This window comes from Equus przewalskii, unplaced genomic scaffold (assembly GCF_037783145.1).
Source record: "Equus przewalskii isolate Varuska unplaced genomic scaffold, EquPr2 ChrUn-12, whole genome shotgun sequence".
NCBI lineage: Eukaryota > Metazoa > Chordata > Mammalia > Perissodactyla > Equidae > Equus > Equus przewalskii.
Genome location: NW_027228749.1, coordinates 1532091 through 1547559, shown reverse-complemented (window position 1 = coordinate 1547559; position 15469 = coordinate 1532091). Strand labels below are relative to the sequence as shown.

The 15469-nt window shown below is 39.2% G+C and overlaps 1 protein-coding gene across 6 annotated transcripts in view; it reads left to right on the top strand.

Moving 5' to 3' along the window:
* The first annotated feature begins 10300 nt into the window (after positions 1 to 10300).
* The window catches only part of CHD1L (chromodomain helicase DNA binding protein 1 like), a 63066-nt gene continuing 57897 nt past the window's right edge, over positions 10301 to 15469 (top strand). For 4 of the 6 annotated variants that reach the window (XR_011536679.1, XR_011536678.1, XM_008540210.2 and 1 more), the window contains exon 1: positions 10301 to 10660. Coding sequence is in view for 2 of the 6 variants with exons in the window: in XM_008540210.2 (XP_008538432.1) it covers positions 10528 to 10660 (133 nt within the window). In the remaining 4 variants the exon portion in view is untranslated. Of the gene's footprint in view, positions 10661 to 10862; positions 11060 to 11253; positions 11467 to 15469 lie in introns of those variants that run through there. The other 2 variants (XM_070607602.1, XM_008540211.2) reach the window with 2 other exon arrangements.

Below are 15469 nucleotides of genomic sequence, written 5' to 3'. Positions count from 1 at the left end.
CTAGGATCCAAACCTGTCAATCCTGGGCCTCCAAAGTGGAGCATGGAACTTTAATCACTCAGCCATGGGGCTGGCCCCATGTAATTACTTACTTTTGAATTTGCCAAATATGTTTTGTGTTGTTTTTAAATTACTTGTAAAATATTTTGAAACTTGATTCAAATTTTCTCTCTGTTTAAGCTAAATGCCAATTTGCAAGTGAGTCAGTTTCTTCATTGGGCTGTAGCAATACATGCAAATTAATATACAGGCTCAAATCATTTACTCATCCTATTGGGAAAGAGCAATAATACAAATGATAGATAACAATGACTAGTTCTAAGGTAATATATATGAGGGTTTTGAAGGAGTGTGTGTGTGCGTATGTACATATGCATGCATGTATAATCGTGTTTACAGAGGACTTTCTGCAAAGGTCCCACCCAGGAGGAGCATTTGAACAGCATAGACTCTACCTCCACTCAGATGTTCTCCCATTTCCTAATTCTTTCTATTAAGTCTGCATTTTACTTACATTCATTCAATAAATATTGCCTTTTGGAAGCCAGTTCTTTTAAGAGGGCCGCTTTATGTGATAGAAGGAGCTTGGATCTTGTTTGAAGGCGAACTGCCAAGAAAAGCTGCCTGACAAGCTTTGGACTGTGACATGAGTGAGAAATATGCTTTTGCTGAATTAACATTTGGAGATTTATTTGTTACAGTAGTAAAGCCTGTATCAGTCAGTCCTAAGTAGTATGGGAATCACTGACAGCATAGCATCTATTCTATGCCTGCTACATGCTAGGTTTTTTTGTTAGGTACAGAGGAGGGAGGGAAAACTCACGTTGAAAGGAAATGAGGAGATAAATCATGGACATTAAGGTAGGCTGAAAACACAGCCCCCAAAGAAATCCATGTTCTAATTCAAAGAACCTGTGAATTTCACCTTACTTGGCAAAAGGGACTTTGCAGATGCAATTCAAGTAAGGATGCTCAGATGGGGAGAGGTGCCTGGATTATCCAGGTGGGCCTATTGTAATCACAGGCATCATTATAAAAGGGAGAGTGAGGGCACTTTGACTGTAAAGACAGAAGGTCGTTCGAACAACTGAAGCGACGTGCTATGCTGCTGGCTGGAAGATGGAGGAAGGGTTCTCGGCACCAAAGAATGCAGCTCTGGAAGCCAGAAAAAGGTAAGGAAATAGATTCTCTCCTAGAACTTCTGGAGGGAGCACAGCCCTGTGGGCACTGTGATTTTGGCCCAGAGTAACCCATTTGGACTTCTGGTCTCCAGAAATGTAAGATAATAAATTTATATTGTTTTAAGCCACTAAGTTTGTGGCAATTCGTTAGAGCAGCCACAAGAAGCTAAGGTGTGATAAGCACAAAATGAGGATCCAGGGATTTATTCAAAAGTAAGCTAATCTAATACCCTCCACAAATCAACTTATGTGAAATGAAATGTCAGTCAAGCAGCAGTGCTGATGGCGCTTCCTGGGGTCCAGGACTGCGTGCCATGCTCTCACACACACAAAAACAAGCAATGCAAGACCTGCCCTGCGTGATTCTCAAAGATGACTGGAAACAGAGAATATAAACTCGTTAAAAAGATTTAAAGGTACTTAAAAGCCATAAAAAATGAGAAAAATCTCCAATGAAGAAATAAGAGTTCTAAAAAGTTAGTTTTAATCCACTGTTGAAAACATACATTTTCCCATAGAAACAATGTCATATTCCACAGTTAAGTCACCAGAAAAGCCATAAAAACCTACTGAATATTTAAAATAGCCCAAAAGAAAATTAAGATAAAATCCTGGATCAGTAGGGAATGAAAGTTTTGTGGATGGCTCCGGCTCATTCACATATAAGAATAACATTCATATCCAGTGAGTCTCTGGGGGCTGTTGTCCTCCTATTTGCTCCTCAGGCAAAGGGTCCTTCTGGCATGCACATCAGAGACAGCCAAGACTTGGGTAAGGGTGGGGACAGTGGAGAACTTGAGGAGAGGATGATTCTGGGTGTGGTTTGGAGGTAGAAAAAATACTGACGATACTCAGTTCTGGTAAGAATCTAGAGCAACTGAAGCTCTCATACATTGCTGGTTAAATGCAAAATGGAACAGTTATTCTGGAAAACAGTTTGGTAGTTTTTTATAAAGTTAAACACCTACCATGTGACCCAGCAATCTTACTTATATGTATTTAGGGAAATTAACAGATATGCGTACACAAAAACTTGTACACAAAGGTTCATAGCAGTATTATTCATAACCACCAAAAACTGAATACAACCCAAATGTCCTTCAACAGATGAATGGATAAACAACTGTGGTATATCCATCCACTAGAATGCTATTCAGGAATAAAAAGGAATGAACTATTAACACACAAACAACATGGATGAATCTTAAATGCATTACGCTAAGTGAAAGAAGCCAGTCTGAATAGATTACGCACCATATATTTCCATTTATGTGACATTATGGAAAAGATAAAACTATAGTGATGGCAAACAGACCAATGGTTTCTAGGGGTTAGGGATGGGTTGAGAGATTAAAGAGTGTTGGAATTGTTCTGTATCCTATTTGTGATGGTGGTTATAAGAATCTAAGTATTATTAAAGCTCATGGAACAGAAAATCAAAAAAAAAGAGAGAATTAATTTGCTGTATGTAAATTTTAAAGATTTTACTTTTTTTCCTTTTTCTACCCAAAGCCCCCCGGTACATAGTTGTATATTCTTCATTGTGGGTCCTTCTAGTTGTGGCATGTGGGACGCTGCCTCAGCATGGTTTGATGAGCAGTGCCATGTCCGCGCCCAGGATTTGAACCAACGAAACACTGGGCCGCCTGCAGTGGAGCACACAAACTTAACGACTCGGCCACGGGGCCAGCCCCTAAATTTTAAAATAATAAGTTGAAATGTATTAGGACTCATCATCTTGGGTCAAACTGAAGGTCCATATAGCCTACAATTCTATGGCTAGTAGTGCCATGAAATAAGATAATTGCTATTTATCCTCTCTGGCCTCATATACACCAGCATCTTTTAATGCTTCTATTAGGCATAATTGACTCATTCTCACTGTGAAAACACATTTATTTTACTTTTTTAAACTATATACTAAAGATCACAGTAACATGCAATAATATTTTTTTATAAGTGGAAATTTTAAAAAATCCAAAGGAACCAACTGAATAACTTTCTACTAAAAAAAGAGTTCAATAAGAAGCAGAATACAAGAACAACATACATGGATCAATGTCTTTTCTATATACCAATTAGAAAAAATAATAGAATAAAGGAGTCCATTAACTAAAGGAAAACTAAACATTTTCTAAGAATAAACAAAAATGTAATGTGCAAGACCTACATGAAGAAAACAATAAAACTTGACTGAAAGACATAAAGTATGACTTGAATAAAAATCTTGTTCCCAGATAGGAAATCTTAGCACTGAAAAGATTATTAAGTTTCCCAGTCTCCCAAGAATAATTGATAATGTTAAGGCAATCCAATCAAAATGCCAGTTGAATTTTTTATGTAACTTGACAGGTTGATTCTTAAATCTATACTGAATACTGGAGGAGAAAATGTATAAAAAAATTAAAAGGAAGACAAAAATTGAAAAGAAATATTTCAAAACAAACTAACATTTAAATGATTGAAACAGTGTAGTATTTTTGTGAAAAAAAGATAACTTCATGTATATAAAGGAATTTAGTTTGCAATAAAGATGCTATTTCAAATCACTTGAAGAAAGGATGAATTATCAGAATGATGTTTGTTATCTATTTAAGAAAAAAGTTAGAGTTAGGTCCTGACTTTGCACTGTATAGAAAAACAAATTCCAGAGATAAATGTAAAAATTGAAACTAGAGAAATACTAGGAGAAAATATAGGAAAATATTTATATAATCTGGGAGAAAAGGAAGGCCTTTCTAACTAAGACAAAATCCAAGAACAGTGAAGGAAAAGTTTTATTCATGGAAATTCAAAACTTCTGTACATAAAACTAAACAAGGAATAAAGAAAAGCTATAAGCAGGAGAATATATTTGCAACATATCAACAAAAGATGAAAATTCAAAATGTATGAAGAGCTTCCACACAACTATAAGAAAAAGACAAACAATATAGTAGAAAAATAAGCAAAGAATATGAACAGGCCATTCAAAAAAGAAGAAATTAAAAATGGTCAGTTAGTTTATGACATGATCTTCAATCAGATGTGTAACCAAAGAAATTTTAGGCAATGAGATGTCTGTTTTCCTCTTCACATTGGAAAACAAAACAAAATAAAAAGATTGGTCATATTCACCACTGGAGAAGTGATAGAAATGGGCAGCGTTATTTGGGGTATGGCTTAGGTGCTGGAGCCAGATTATGTGGATTCTATCACTAACTAGTTTTCTGACCTTAGGCAAGTTAACATTTTTTTGTCTCAAGTTTTCTTATCTGTGAAATGAGGAATAGGATATAATCACCTACCACATAAGGTGGTTGTGAGGAACAAAGAAGATAATACATGTAAAGTGCTTAGCACATGGCCTGGCATATAGAATTCAACAAGTATTAACTGGCATTAATAGTGAAAAATGGAAAATAACTTCATAAATGTTCATCAAGATGGAGAAGAACTCTATAATGGGACTTCATACTATAGACTTATGTAGAAAGAGATATTTTTATAATATAGATATATTTAAAAATTTATTTTTAATAAGAGGAATTTATACTGACATGGAAAGATTTGAATTAGCACAGCCCCTAATTGGTTTGTATAGTTCTCGTGGCAAAGGGTAGGAACAACCTAAACAAGCACATTTAAAGCTTTAGCTCATATAGTAGAGTATATCACATCTGGTTGCATTCCATTGGCCAAAGCAAATCATATGGACTCTGCCTGTTGGGAGGCACTGAAGTCACATGGCTGATGGCATGGATGTATGATCATCTTACAGGGGAGAAAGTGAATAGTTGATAAGAGTAATATAATCTACCAAAGCTGGCTATCCATGACCCCACCATTGAGTAGATATTCCAGACTGTGTGTGTATGTGTGTTTTCTGTTTACCTTTAGAACCTGTATCTTCGGGCCACACATATGAGAAAAACACTATGCAACATTTGCTTGTGGATTCCCCAAGCAAATAAGGTTATGATGGGACCTCAAAAATGAGGGATAACTCTCAATTTCTTGTGTCTCCACTGATGAGATGTAGATACTTGGGTGATCTTCAAGCTCATTTTCAGCTTAAGTTTTTCACAATATCCTGGACATTCAAATTTGTGCTTAGTTCCTTATAAAAAAATTATTTCATTTAATTTTCACATCATTATAGGATAGCTATTATTATCCTCATTATAAATTGCTGTGTATCAGAGGCCTCCCGAAAGCATTCTCTGATTGTTAAAAGTCTTTGATTATGAAGATTAATTGTGCACGACAATTTTGAGCACTCTTGGGGATGGAGGTGGGAGAACTTCCTTGCATCAAAGTTACAACAGAGCCTCAGGAATATAGATACATATGCAAACAAATGTGCCCAGTTTTCAAACCTAAAACCCAGGCTTTGTGGAGTTGGGGCATAAGATGGTTTGGGGCTCTTGTTAACCAGAGTAGGAAGGAGTTCTTAAGACTGTAGCCCCTTGGTAGCAAGATTACCTTACCTTAAGATATTTCAATGTAGGCTAAGTCATGAGAAGCATTTTGGCTTCACAGTTTTATTATTGAGATGTCCTATTCCTTCTGTGGAACTATGTCACAAAAGTTAAATTCCAGAGTTGGCAAACTCAAGCTTTGTGGGATTAGCTAGGTGGACTGCATAAATATTATACTGCTGGGTAGAGAACAGAAAGAGTGACAACGTATATGACTAACTTCATGGCAAGTTATGACAATCAAAAGGAATTTAATTAGAAAGGAAAATAATCTTGTCAAATAAAACCTGTGGGCGGATTTGGATGCAAAGTGCCAGTTTACAATCTCTGGCCTTTGTCCTAAGATTTATTTGATAACATCCCAGTGTAACCTTTACCTTTGGTATTAAAGGGGAAGCGCAGTTTTCTGAAGTGACTGGGCAAGAATCCTGTATGGTAGATTTACTTTGTTGATATACTTAAATGTGCACTCTCTTTAGTATATTTCCCCTGAATTTCTGGGTTTTAAGTTTATTATGTGCTGTTTGATGCCAAAGATGTATAATTACATCAAAAGTGAAAATACAGTTTTTCCTTTCTTGGGAGAAGAAACAGTCAAGTCTCTTTCATCCCAGTAGAGTGATTTGTCCACTCGAGGGCACTGACCTAATCCTAACCTGAGCTCAGAGGTCTAAGTCTATGTACTCAAGAAGTCTGTACAAATGTTCACCCATCATCACAGCTATTACTCAAGCTCCATACCTGACGCACTAGATGCTGCCAACTGGTGTTCTGCTGCTACCTATCATGCCATAATTGATAAGAAACAACTTATTCATTAACATGTACTGGTCATGCTTGTTTTGGTACAGTTGGCAGGTGCTAAGGCTCATCACTGGCATGTTTTGGTTACCATTAATCCCATTGGGTTGCTGCTGCCAAAGGTTGTACCCTCTCTGTGGAGTAATAAAACAAAGAATTAACATGAACCCCACGATTATATAACCTGAGCAACAAATGAAAGAGGATTGGGGTTAGATTTTATCCTGGCAGTTAACATTGACTCACTAGAAAATGGACAAGTTGCCTACACTTTCTGTGCCTTAGTTTGCCTATCAGTGAAAGTCCTCTGTACCTCAAGGTTATAACAATCATAAGTCCTGGATTTTAGAATTGTTTGATAGGCGCCTCATTCAAACATTTAATATTACTTATTGAGTGCATGCTATGTGCCAGGTACTGCTCTCAGTACAAATTCGACATATCCTAAAAGTGAAATCATTATCTTCCCTTCCTCAAATCAGCTTTTATCTCCTATATTCTCTCTCTCAGTGGTGGCATCAACATCCACCCAGTGATCCAAGGCAGAAGCCCCTGGAAGTCAATCTTGACATTTGTCTCCCCTTCAGCCTTATATCCCATCAATGACCAAGTCCCTTCAAGTGTACCCTCACCAATTTAAAAAATCTATTACTCCCTTGCTAACCCTTCCTCAATGGCTTTGCCCTTGTGGGGTCTCTGCCTTAAACATTCTTCTTCCTAATTTCACATAGCTGGCTTCCCATCATTCAGATCTTAGCTCAAATGCCATCTTCTTAGTGACATTCTCTCAGCCTATCCTATCCAGAGCTGCTCCCCAGCCCTACTCTCAATCTCATTACCCTGTTTTACTATCTTATTATCACTAATACTACCTGATAACTTGTTACCTACTGCCCCCATTTTGTCTGTCTCCATCATTAGAATCTAAGCTCCATAAGTGCAGGGATCTTTTCTGCCTCGTTCACCTCTATTCTAGACACTGGAGATATGATCAGTATAATCACTCTCTATTGTACTTATCTGGCAAAAATCCAACCCTGGTAAAATCCAGTTTTCTAACTATTCTCCACCTGCACCCAGCACACACCATGCTTATTGTCTCATGACCATAAACCTCAAGTGTCCCTCACTGCTGCTTGGTAATGCTACCATACTTCTCTAGTCATTCACTCTCCCACTTCCCCAGACAACTATTTCACACCTTTCCCTCCTCAAACCTCCAAAAACCCCCTTCCTCCTTCTCAAGCTCATCTGATGACTTTGTTTCTTATTTCACTTAAACAATAGAAACAATTGGACGAAACCTTCCACAGGCCCTCACACCAAATCTGTCCATATACTGTGCCTCCACATGCTCCAATGCGTGAACTGTCTATGCTCCTATTTAGGCCAACTCTGTCTTTATGCCTTGGGTCCCACCTCCTCCCACTCAAAGACATCATTCCTGCAGTATCACGTTTTTCTGTACACTAGATTGTTCCCATCAGCATTCAACGTGCTCTAACATAACCCATCAAAAACAAAACAAACCCTCCCTTTGATCCATATCCCCTTTCAGTTATTACTGCCAGTTTTCTGTGAGACATTCTGTCTCCACTTTCTTTCCTCTTATTCTTTTTAAAACCCACTCCAATCAGGCTTTTGACTCCACAATATACAGAACTTGTTATTGTCAAGGTCATCAATGACCACCATATTACCCAATCCAGTGGTTATTTCTCTCTCATCTTTATTCCACTTCTCATTTGCATTTGACACAATTACTCTTCTTGAAACTCTTCTTCATTTGGCTTCAGGGACACCACGCCCTTACTTCTCATACTATCTAGGCTGCTCTTCTTAATCTCTTCTACTGGTTCCTCCTCATCTTCTCAACTTCTAAATATTAGTTGTCCAAGGCTTAGTTTCTTTTATAGTTCCAATCATCCCCTACAGGGTCCCATCCTATCAAGTACCAAGGCTTATGGTCCATCCTAAAATGATGACTTCCATATTTTCATATTCAGTTTCAACCTCTCCCCTGAACTCCAGACTAACCTATCTTATTATCTATTCAAAATCTCTCCTTGAGTATCTAGTAACCATTTCATGCTACTCTGTCCAAAAATGAATTCTTGATGCTCCTCAAACCTTCAAATTCTTGGTCTTCCCCCCTCCTGAAATGGAAACTCCATTCTACCACTTACTCAGGCCAAATCCCTGAAAACATCCTTTATTCCTCTATTTTTCTCAGATGCTCGGTCAGTGTATCTCACAGGCTCTACCTTTTCAATATACTAGTATCTGACCACTATGCACCACTCCACTGCCACCATGCTGGCCCAATAACTATTGTCTCTTGCCCAGACTCTTGTAATAGTTTTCTAACTGGTCCCCCTGCTTCTTCCCTGTCCCCTTCTACAGTCTCTACTCATGCAGCATCCAGAATAAAACTTTTATAGGCATCATCTCACTAGCTGATTTGAAGTCTCTCAGCTACCTTTCTTAGCTGTATTTTAGATGCCAGACTCAATATACCAACAGAACATTTAGCTTATATCTAGGACCCTATCTCTGGTATTGTGCCAAAACGAATGTACTTTAAGTTAAAAATAATAAACACCCTTTTGAGTGGCAGGTGATTGATAAAGGGGCGGGCTGCTTTAGTGGATAAGTCTACCCACTGGGCCTGAAGGGGAGGAAATAAGTCAAACACAGAGATTAGAATGCAAAAACTACTCACTGAGCAGCCACAAAGGACAGAAGCCCCTCCAGGGAAGCCAACAAAGGATGCAAATCTATCTTAAGGTTTTGAGAAAACACCCAAGTGGGAAATCAGTGTAGTCCCATTATGTGACTCTGACTCTTTCAGCTTAACATTGACCACTACCTGATTTTTATTTGCTAATTTCCTGTCTCCTCCTTTCAAAATATAAGCTTAATATAAGTATAACTTATTTAAGTGTCCTACAGATGAGATTAGTGGCCTCTATCTCCAGTGCTAAAAGAGTGCTTGGCACATGGTAGCTGCTCAGTCAGTATTTACAGAAGGACTCAGGACACAGAATTAGGTTCACAAAACGGTGCTTGTAGTTTTATGAATAAACCAACCTGAAGTCATCTCTTTTGTAGCTCACCAATAATTCCTCCCTTTTTTTAATGGTAGGTGAGGATGTGGAAGAGTGCAACTGTAATCTGCAAGTTTACTGATGATGGAAGCACCAAGATTAACCTAAATGGGAATAGTATTCTGATGATGTCACCAGAGAATAATATGGTTCCTGTGCCAGCTTTGCTACTTACCATTCCAAGTCTCCATTTCCTCATCTGTAATATGGGGACAATTATAGTGCCTGCTTGTGGGGTTATTATGGGGGTTAAACGAGCAAATAAATATGTGTAAAGCCTTCAGGGCACCCCTTGTAACTGCATCAATAAATGCAGCTATTTGGGTGGTGTTATAATAACATCTGTATTATTGGTACACTACTAATCATAAATCCACTCAAAGCTGATGCTGACTCACGGTGTCCCCCAATCTAACACATCGCTTCAATTTACTCCCCATAATTCACTTGAGAAATCCACTGTGGAAATGACACCTTTCGTGATCTTAATTAACGACCATTTAGAGGTTCCTAACTTTGGCCTACAGTCAGCAGGGAGCAAGTAAGAGGATTTCAGGGCCCAAAGCAATTTATTACCAGTGTTAACTGCACGGAACACGCTATCCTTTACAATCTTGCTGTGAATCGCTAGAGGGCAGGGACGATGTCTTATTGAATTCTATAACCCCAGAACTCAGCAGAATACCTGCCACATGACAGTCAATGTTGGTTAAATAATAAGTGAAATACAAGCACATGTTGATCCCCTGACGAGCGTTTCAGGCATCACACGCCTAGAGCGGGAATAAGCACGACCAGAAGCGCCGGGAGCCAGAACCTGGCGGCGTGCGCGTACCGCGGACCGCAATTTCGAGGCCGTCTGCGGGGTCGCTCAGAGCGCCCGGCGCGCCCTCTGGCGGCGGCTGCGCCCACGAGCTCCGGCCGCGCGCGTCGGGGAGGAAGTGCGGGGGGCGGCGGGGCGGAGCCTCTCCCGGCTCCATGGAGCGCGCGAGCGCCGCGACCCGTGGGGGCTACGTGCCCGGCTTTTTGCTGGCCCTTCAGACCAAGAGCGGAGCCGAGGCGCCGCGGGCGCTGGTGCAGGAGCAGGAATTAAGGCAGTGGGGCCTGACAGGTCAGTGGCCCCGGGCGGACATCCCCCGCCTCCACCCCGGGCTAGCAAACTCGGTGGGACTCCCTTCTCTCGGGCCGGGGACCGCGCGCCGGGAGCGCTCCTGCGGCGCCGTGGGAGGACTGGCCTGGGGGTTTTTTACCTACGGACGGTAGGGCCTTCCCTTCCCGCCCCGGGGTGCGCTGGGCGGAAAGGAACCCGGCCTGGGGCCAGGTGGCTTTGCCGCCGCCTGCGCTGCGCGCGGGCCCACGCACACGGGATGAATGGGATTGGGGACGGGAAGTGAGGCCTGCCTGGGGCGGGGAGGGGGAGCTTGGTGAGAGCCCTGTGCCAAACGTGAGACTTTCTGAAGAAGCAGAGGACGTCCTGGCCCCGAGGGTGTGGCTTAAAGTTTCTGTTCCGGTAGGTTTGGAGGCCCGGCCTGGTTAATTGGTTGCTGCTGTGAAAACTGGCAGAACTCGTGTTCACGCTTCAGTTTTCTTCTTCGGGTACAGTGCAGGAGCACGGTTAATTCTCCCCCAGGGCTATATATTAAAATATGCAGCTAAGAGAAGTTTATCGGCTCATTGCCGCACGTCGTTATTTTATTTTACTAGCCTTTCCCTAGAATCTTCGAAGCTTGAAACTTGCATTCCCCTGAGGTCTGCAGGCAGCGAGCCTGACTGCATCTCCTGCGGATGGAGAGACCCGGTCCCTGTTTGCTGACCTGCGCTTGAATCCCCACCTAACGTCTCCGGTCCTTGTTTTCTTCATAAAATGGAGCACGCAGTGCGTGCCTTGACTGTGTGACAGAACCTTGGACAACAGTAGTGAGTGATGTAGTCGTTAATTCATTATTTATTGAGTGCCACTGAGAGCTACATACTATAAGGTGTTGGTACAGATAGGAGTAAAATAAATATGGACTCTGCCCTCCTAGAATTTCTAGACTAGGTCGTGTGAGTGCTTTCAAATTTATAAAGAAGTACTTATTGAACTTATATGCTAAGTATCAAGGAAGTGTGAAGTCTTGTTATTCTCAGAATGAAACAAAAGATGTGGTTCTATGTCCAGCTCAGAAGAGGGATGGATAAAGATGAATGGATAGGATACAGACATGAAAGAGAAAAATCTCTCCCTTCTTGAGTCTCTGAGTGTCTATAAGTCTCTGAGTGTATAAGAATGTGTTTTTCTGTGTCTGTAAGGAGTGTGTATCCAACTTAAATGTGGATTTATGGACTGCTGTTTATGTTTGAGGTATCTTGACTAAAGTTTATATGTTTGTGTGTTTGCCTGTTTCCTTCCATGTGTTTTTGGGTGTGATACTTTGAGAACATGTGTGAGAGAGGGTTAAAGTGTGCACATTGAGATTAGACTGTAAATAGTACACCCAGAGACATGGATGTGTGCTGGTTTAGTGAAAATGAGAAGATAGATAAGAGGCTGCAAGTTTTCGTGGATGAGTTAAAGTGGGTGAATGAAAAAGTAAATAGGCAAACGTGGAAACTTGGTGGTGGGAGTGGATAAATCGGTAGTGGGGTGGAAGAAAAAATAGAAAATAGGTATACTCAAAAGAATAACCATTGAAGATTATAACTTGAAATTCCTGTTTCTATTTACCAGAATAAATTAACATTCTGAGAAACTGTTCTTTGTGAGTTGGTTAAAAATGCTTACTGACTTTTGATTATAGGAGCTTTTATACGTTCTCTGTAAAACATGTAGGGTAAATTTTCTATGCACAAAGGAAAAAAATTTAATCTCCTTAATCCTCTTACTGTTAATAAGTTATTATCTACTCTGCTAGCCCTTGGTCTACACATGGGTGTGTGTATGTGTGTATTATTTCATTTTTTTATTCTTCCTTTCCAAGGCAAAGTGGGAAGCGAAGGAGAGCTGCAGAAATGGGGTTTCATGTACATTCTTTTTTGGAAACCATAATTTTCTTCTTTATAATCATTTATTCTTCTTCAATATCATATTTACTGGCTATAGAGTATTTCACTGTCTGGGTGTGCTGTAATTTAGCTAGCCTGTCTGCTTAGGTATTTGGGTTCTTTTTTTGCTATTATAAATAATATTAGTAAATATTATTGTAACCAAATATTTGTTGTAGCTATCAATTTTAATTCCTCAAAGGCAGCATTTGTAGAACAAAGACTATGCAAAATTTTTGCTCGTTTCTCCACACTCTCACCAACACTGGTAGTTTTTAAGTTGAGAAGTTAAAAATGCTGCTTTGTTTTATTTAATGTTTGTTTACTAGTATTGATGGACACTTGGGTGTTCATGTTTCTTTTGTTCCTTGTCTGTTTGCACTCCTTGCCTATTTTTTAATTGAGGTATTTGTCTTTTGCTTTGTAGGATCTTTTTTGCATTGAACGTGTTAAATGTTTGTCGCATGTATTGGAAATATGATCTCTAGTTTATTTGCCTTTTGACTTTGTTGTGTGTGTGTGTATTTCAGTGGTGAAATTTAAGAATTCTGTAGTCAAATCTTTCAGCCTTTTCCTATATGATTTTCTTTTGAGGCAACGTTGGTTTATAACATTGTATATAGGTTTCATATGTACAACATTATAGTTTGACATCTGCATATGCTACAGTGTGCTCACCACCAAAAGTGTAATTTCCATCTGTCACCACATAATTGACCCATTTTGCCCTCCCTCTGGTAACCACCAATCTGTTGTCTGCTTCTATGAGTTTGTTTTTGTTGTGTTTGTTCATTTGTTTGGTTTTTTATATTCCACATATGAGTGAAATCCTATGGTATTTGTCTTTCTTTGTCTGACTTACTTCACTTAGCATAATACTCTCAAGGTCCGTCCATGTTGCAGCTGGCAAGATTTCATCTCTTTTCATGGCTAAGTGGTATTCCATTGTATGTATATATACCACATCTTCTTTATCCATTCATCTGTCGATGGGCACTTAGGTTGTTTCCATATCTTGGCTATTGTAAATAATGCTCCAATGAACATAGGGATGCATTTACCTTTTCGAATTAGTGTTTTTGTATTCTTCAGATAAATACCCAGAAGTGGAATAGGTGGATCATATGGTAGTTCTATTCTTAATCTTTTGAGGAATCTCTGTATTGTCTTCCATAGTGGCTGCATCAGTTTACATTCCCCCCAGCAGTGTATAAGGGTTCCCTTTTCTCCACATCCTCTCCAACACTTGTTATTTCTTGTCTGTTTGATAATAGCCATTCCAACAGGTGTGAAGTAATGTCTTGTGGTTTTGATTTGTATTTCCCTAATAATTAGTGATGTTGAACATCTTTTCATGTGTCTGTTGGCCATCTGTGTGTCTTCTTTGGAAAGATGTCTGTTCAGATCCTCTGGCCATTTTTTAATCAGGTTGTTTGGCTTTTTGCTGTTGAGTTGTATGAGTTCTTTATATATTTTGGATATTAACCCCTTATTGGATGTATGCCTTGCAAATGTCTTCTCCCATTTGGTAGGTTGTCTTTTCGTTTTGTTGATGGTTTCCTTTGCTATGCAGAAGCTTTTTAGTTTGATGTAGTCCTGTTTGTTCCTTTTTTCTTTTTTTTCCCTTGCCTGAGGAGACATAGCCAAAAAGATACTGCGAAGACTGATGTCAAAGAGCTGCCTATGTTTTCTTGTAGGAGTTTTATGATTCCAGGTCTTACATTTAATCTATTTTGAGTTAATTTTCGTGTAGGATGTAAGATAGTGGTCTAGTTGGATTCTTTTGCGTGTAGCTGTCCAGTTTTCCCAGCACCATTTATTAAAGAGACTTTTGTTTCTGCTTTGTATGTTCTTGGCACCTTTGTCATAAATTAGCTGTCCATATATGTGTGAGTTTCTTCCTGATCTCTCAGTTCTGTTCCATTGATCTGTGTGTCTTTTTTTTCTCCCAGTACGGTATTGTTTTGGTTACTGTAGCTTTGTAGCATAGTGTGAAATCAGGGAGTATGATACATCCAGCTTTTTCTTTTTTCTCAGGGTTGCTTTGGCTATTCAGGGTCTTTTGTGGTTTCATATAAATTTTAGAATTTTTTGTTTTGTTTCTGTGAAAAATGCCCTTGGGATTTTGATAGGGATTTCATTGAATCTGTAGATTGCTTTAGGTAAGATGGACATTTTAACTATGTTCATTCTTCTAATCCATAAGCACAGAATGTCTTTCCATTTCATTGTGTTTTTTTTCAGTTTCTTTCAGTAATATCTTATAGTTTTCAGTGTAAAAGTGTTTCACCTCCTTGGTCTTTTATCCTTGGTATTTTATCCTTTTTGTTGCAGTTGTAAATTGGATTACTTTCGTAATTTCTCTTTCTGATAGTTTGTTGTTAGTTTGTAGAAATGCAACTGATTTTTGTGTGTTGATTTTGTACTCTGTGATTTTACTGTATACATTGTTAATTATTCCTAATAGTTTTTTGGTGGAGTCAGGGTTTTCTATATATAAAATCATATTATCCACAAATAGTGACAGTTTTACGTCTTCCCTTACAACTTGGATACCTTTTCTTTCTTTTTCTTTCCTAATTACTGTGGCAAGGACTTAAAGTATTATGTTGAATAAAAGTGGTGTGAGTGGGCATCTTTGTCTTGTTCCTGATGTTAGAGGAAAAGCTTTCGGCTTTTCACCATTGAGTATGATGTTAGCTGTGGGTGTGTCATATATGGCCTTGATTATGTTGAAGTACTTTCCTTCTATACTCATTTTATTGAGAGTTTTTATCAAAAATGGATGTTGAATCTTGTCACTTACTCTCTCTGCATCTATTGAGCTGTTCCTGTGATTTTTATCCTTTGATTTGTTAACGTGTATCACGTTGATGGATTTGCAGGTGTTGAACTA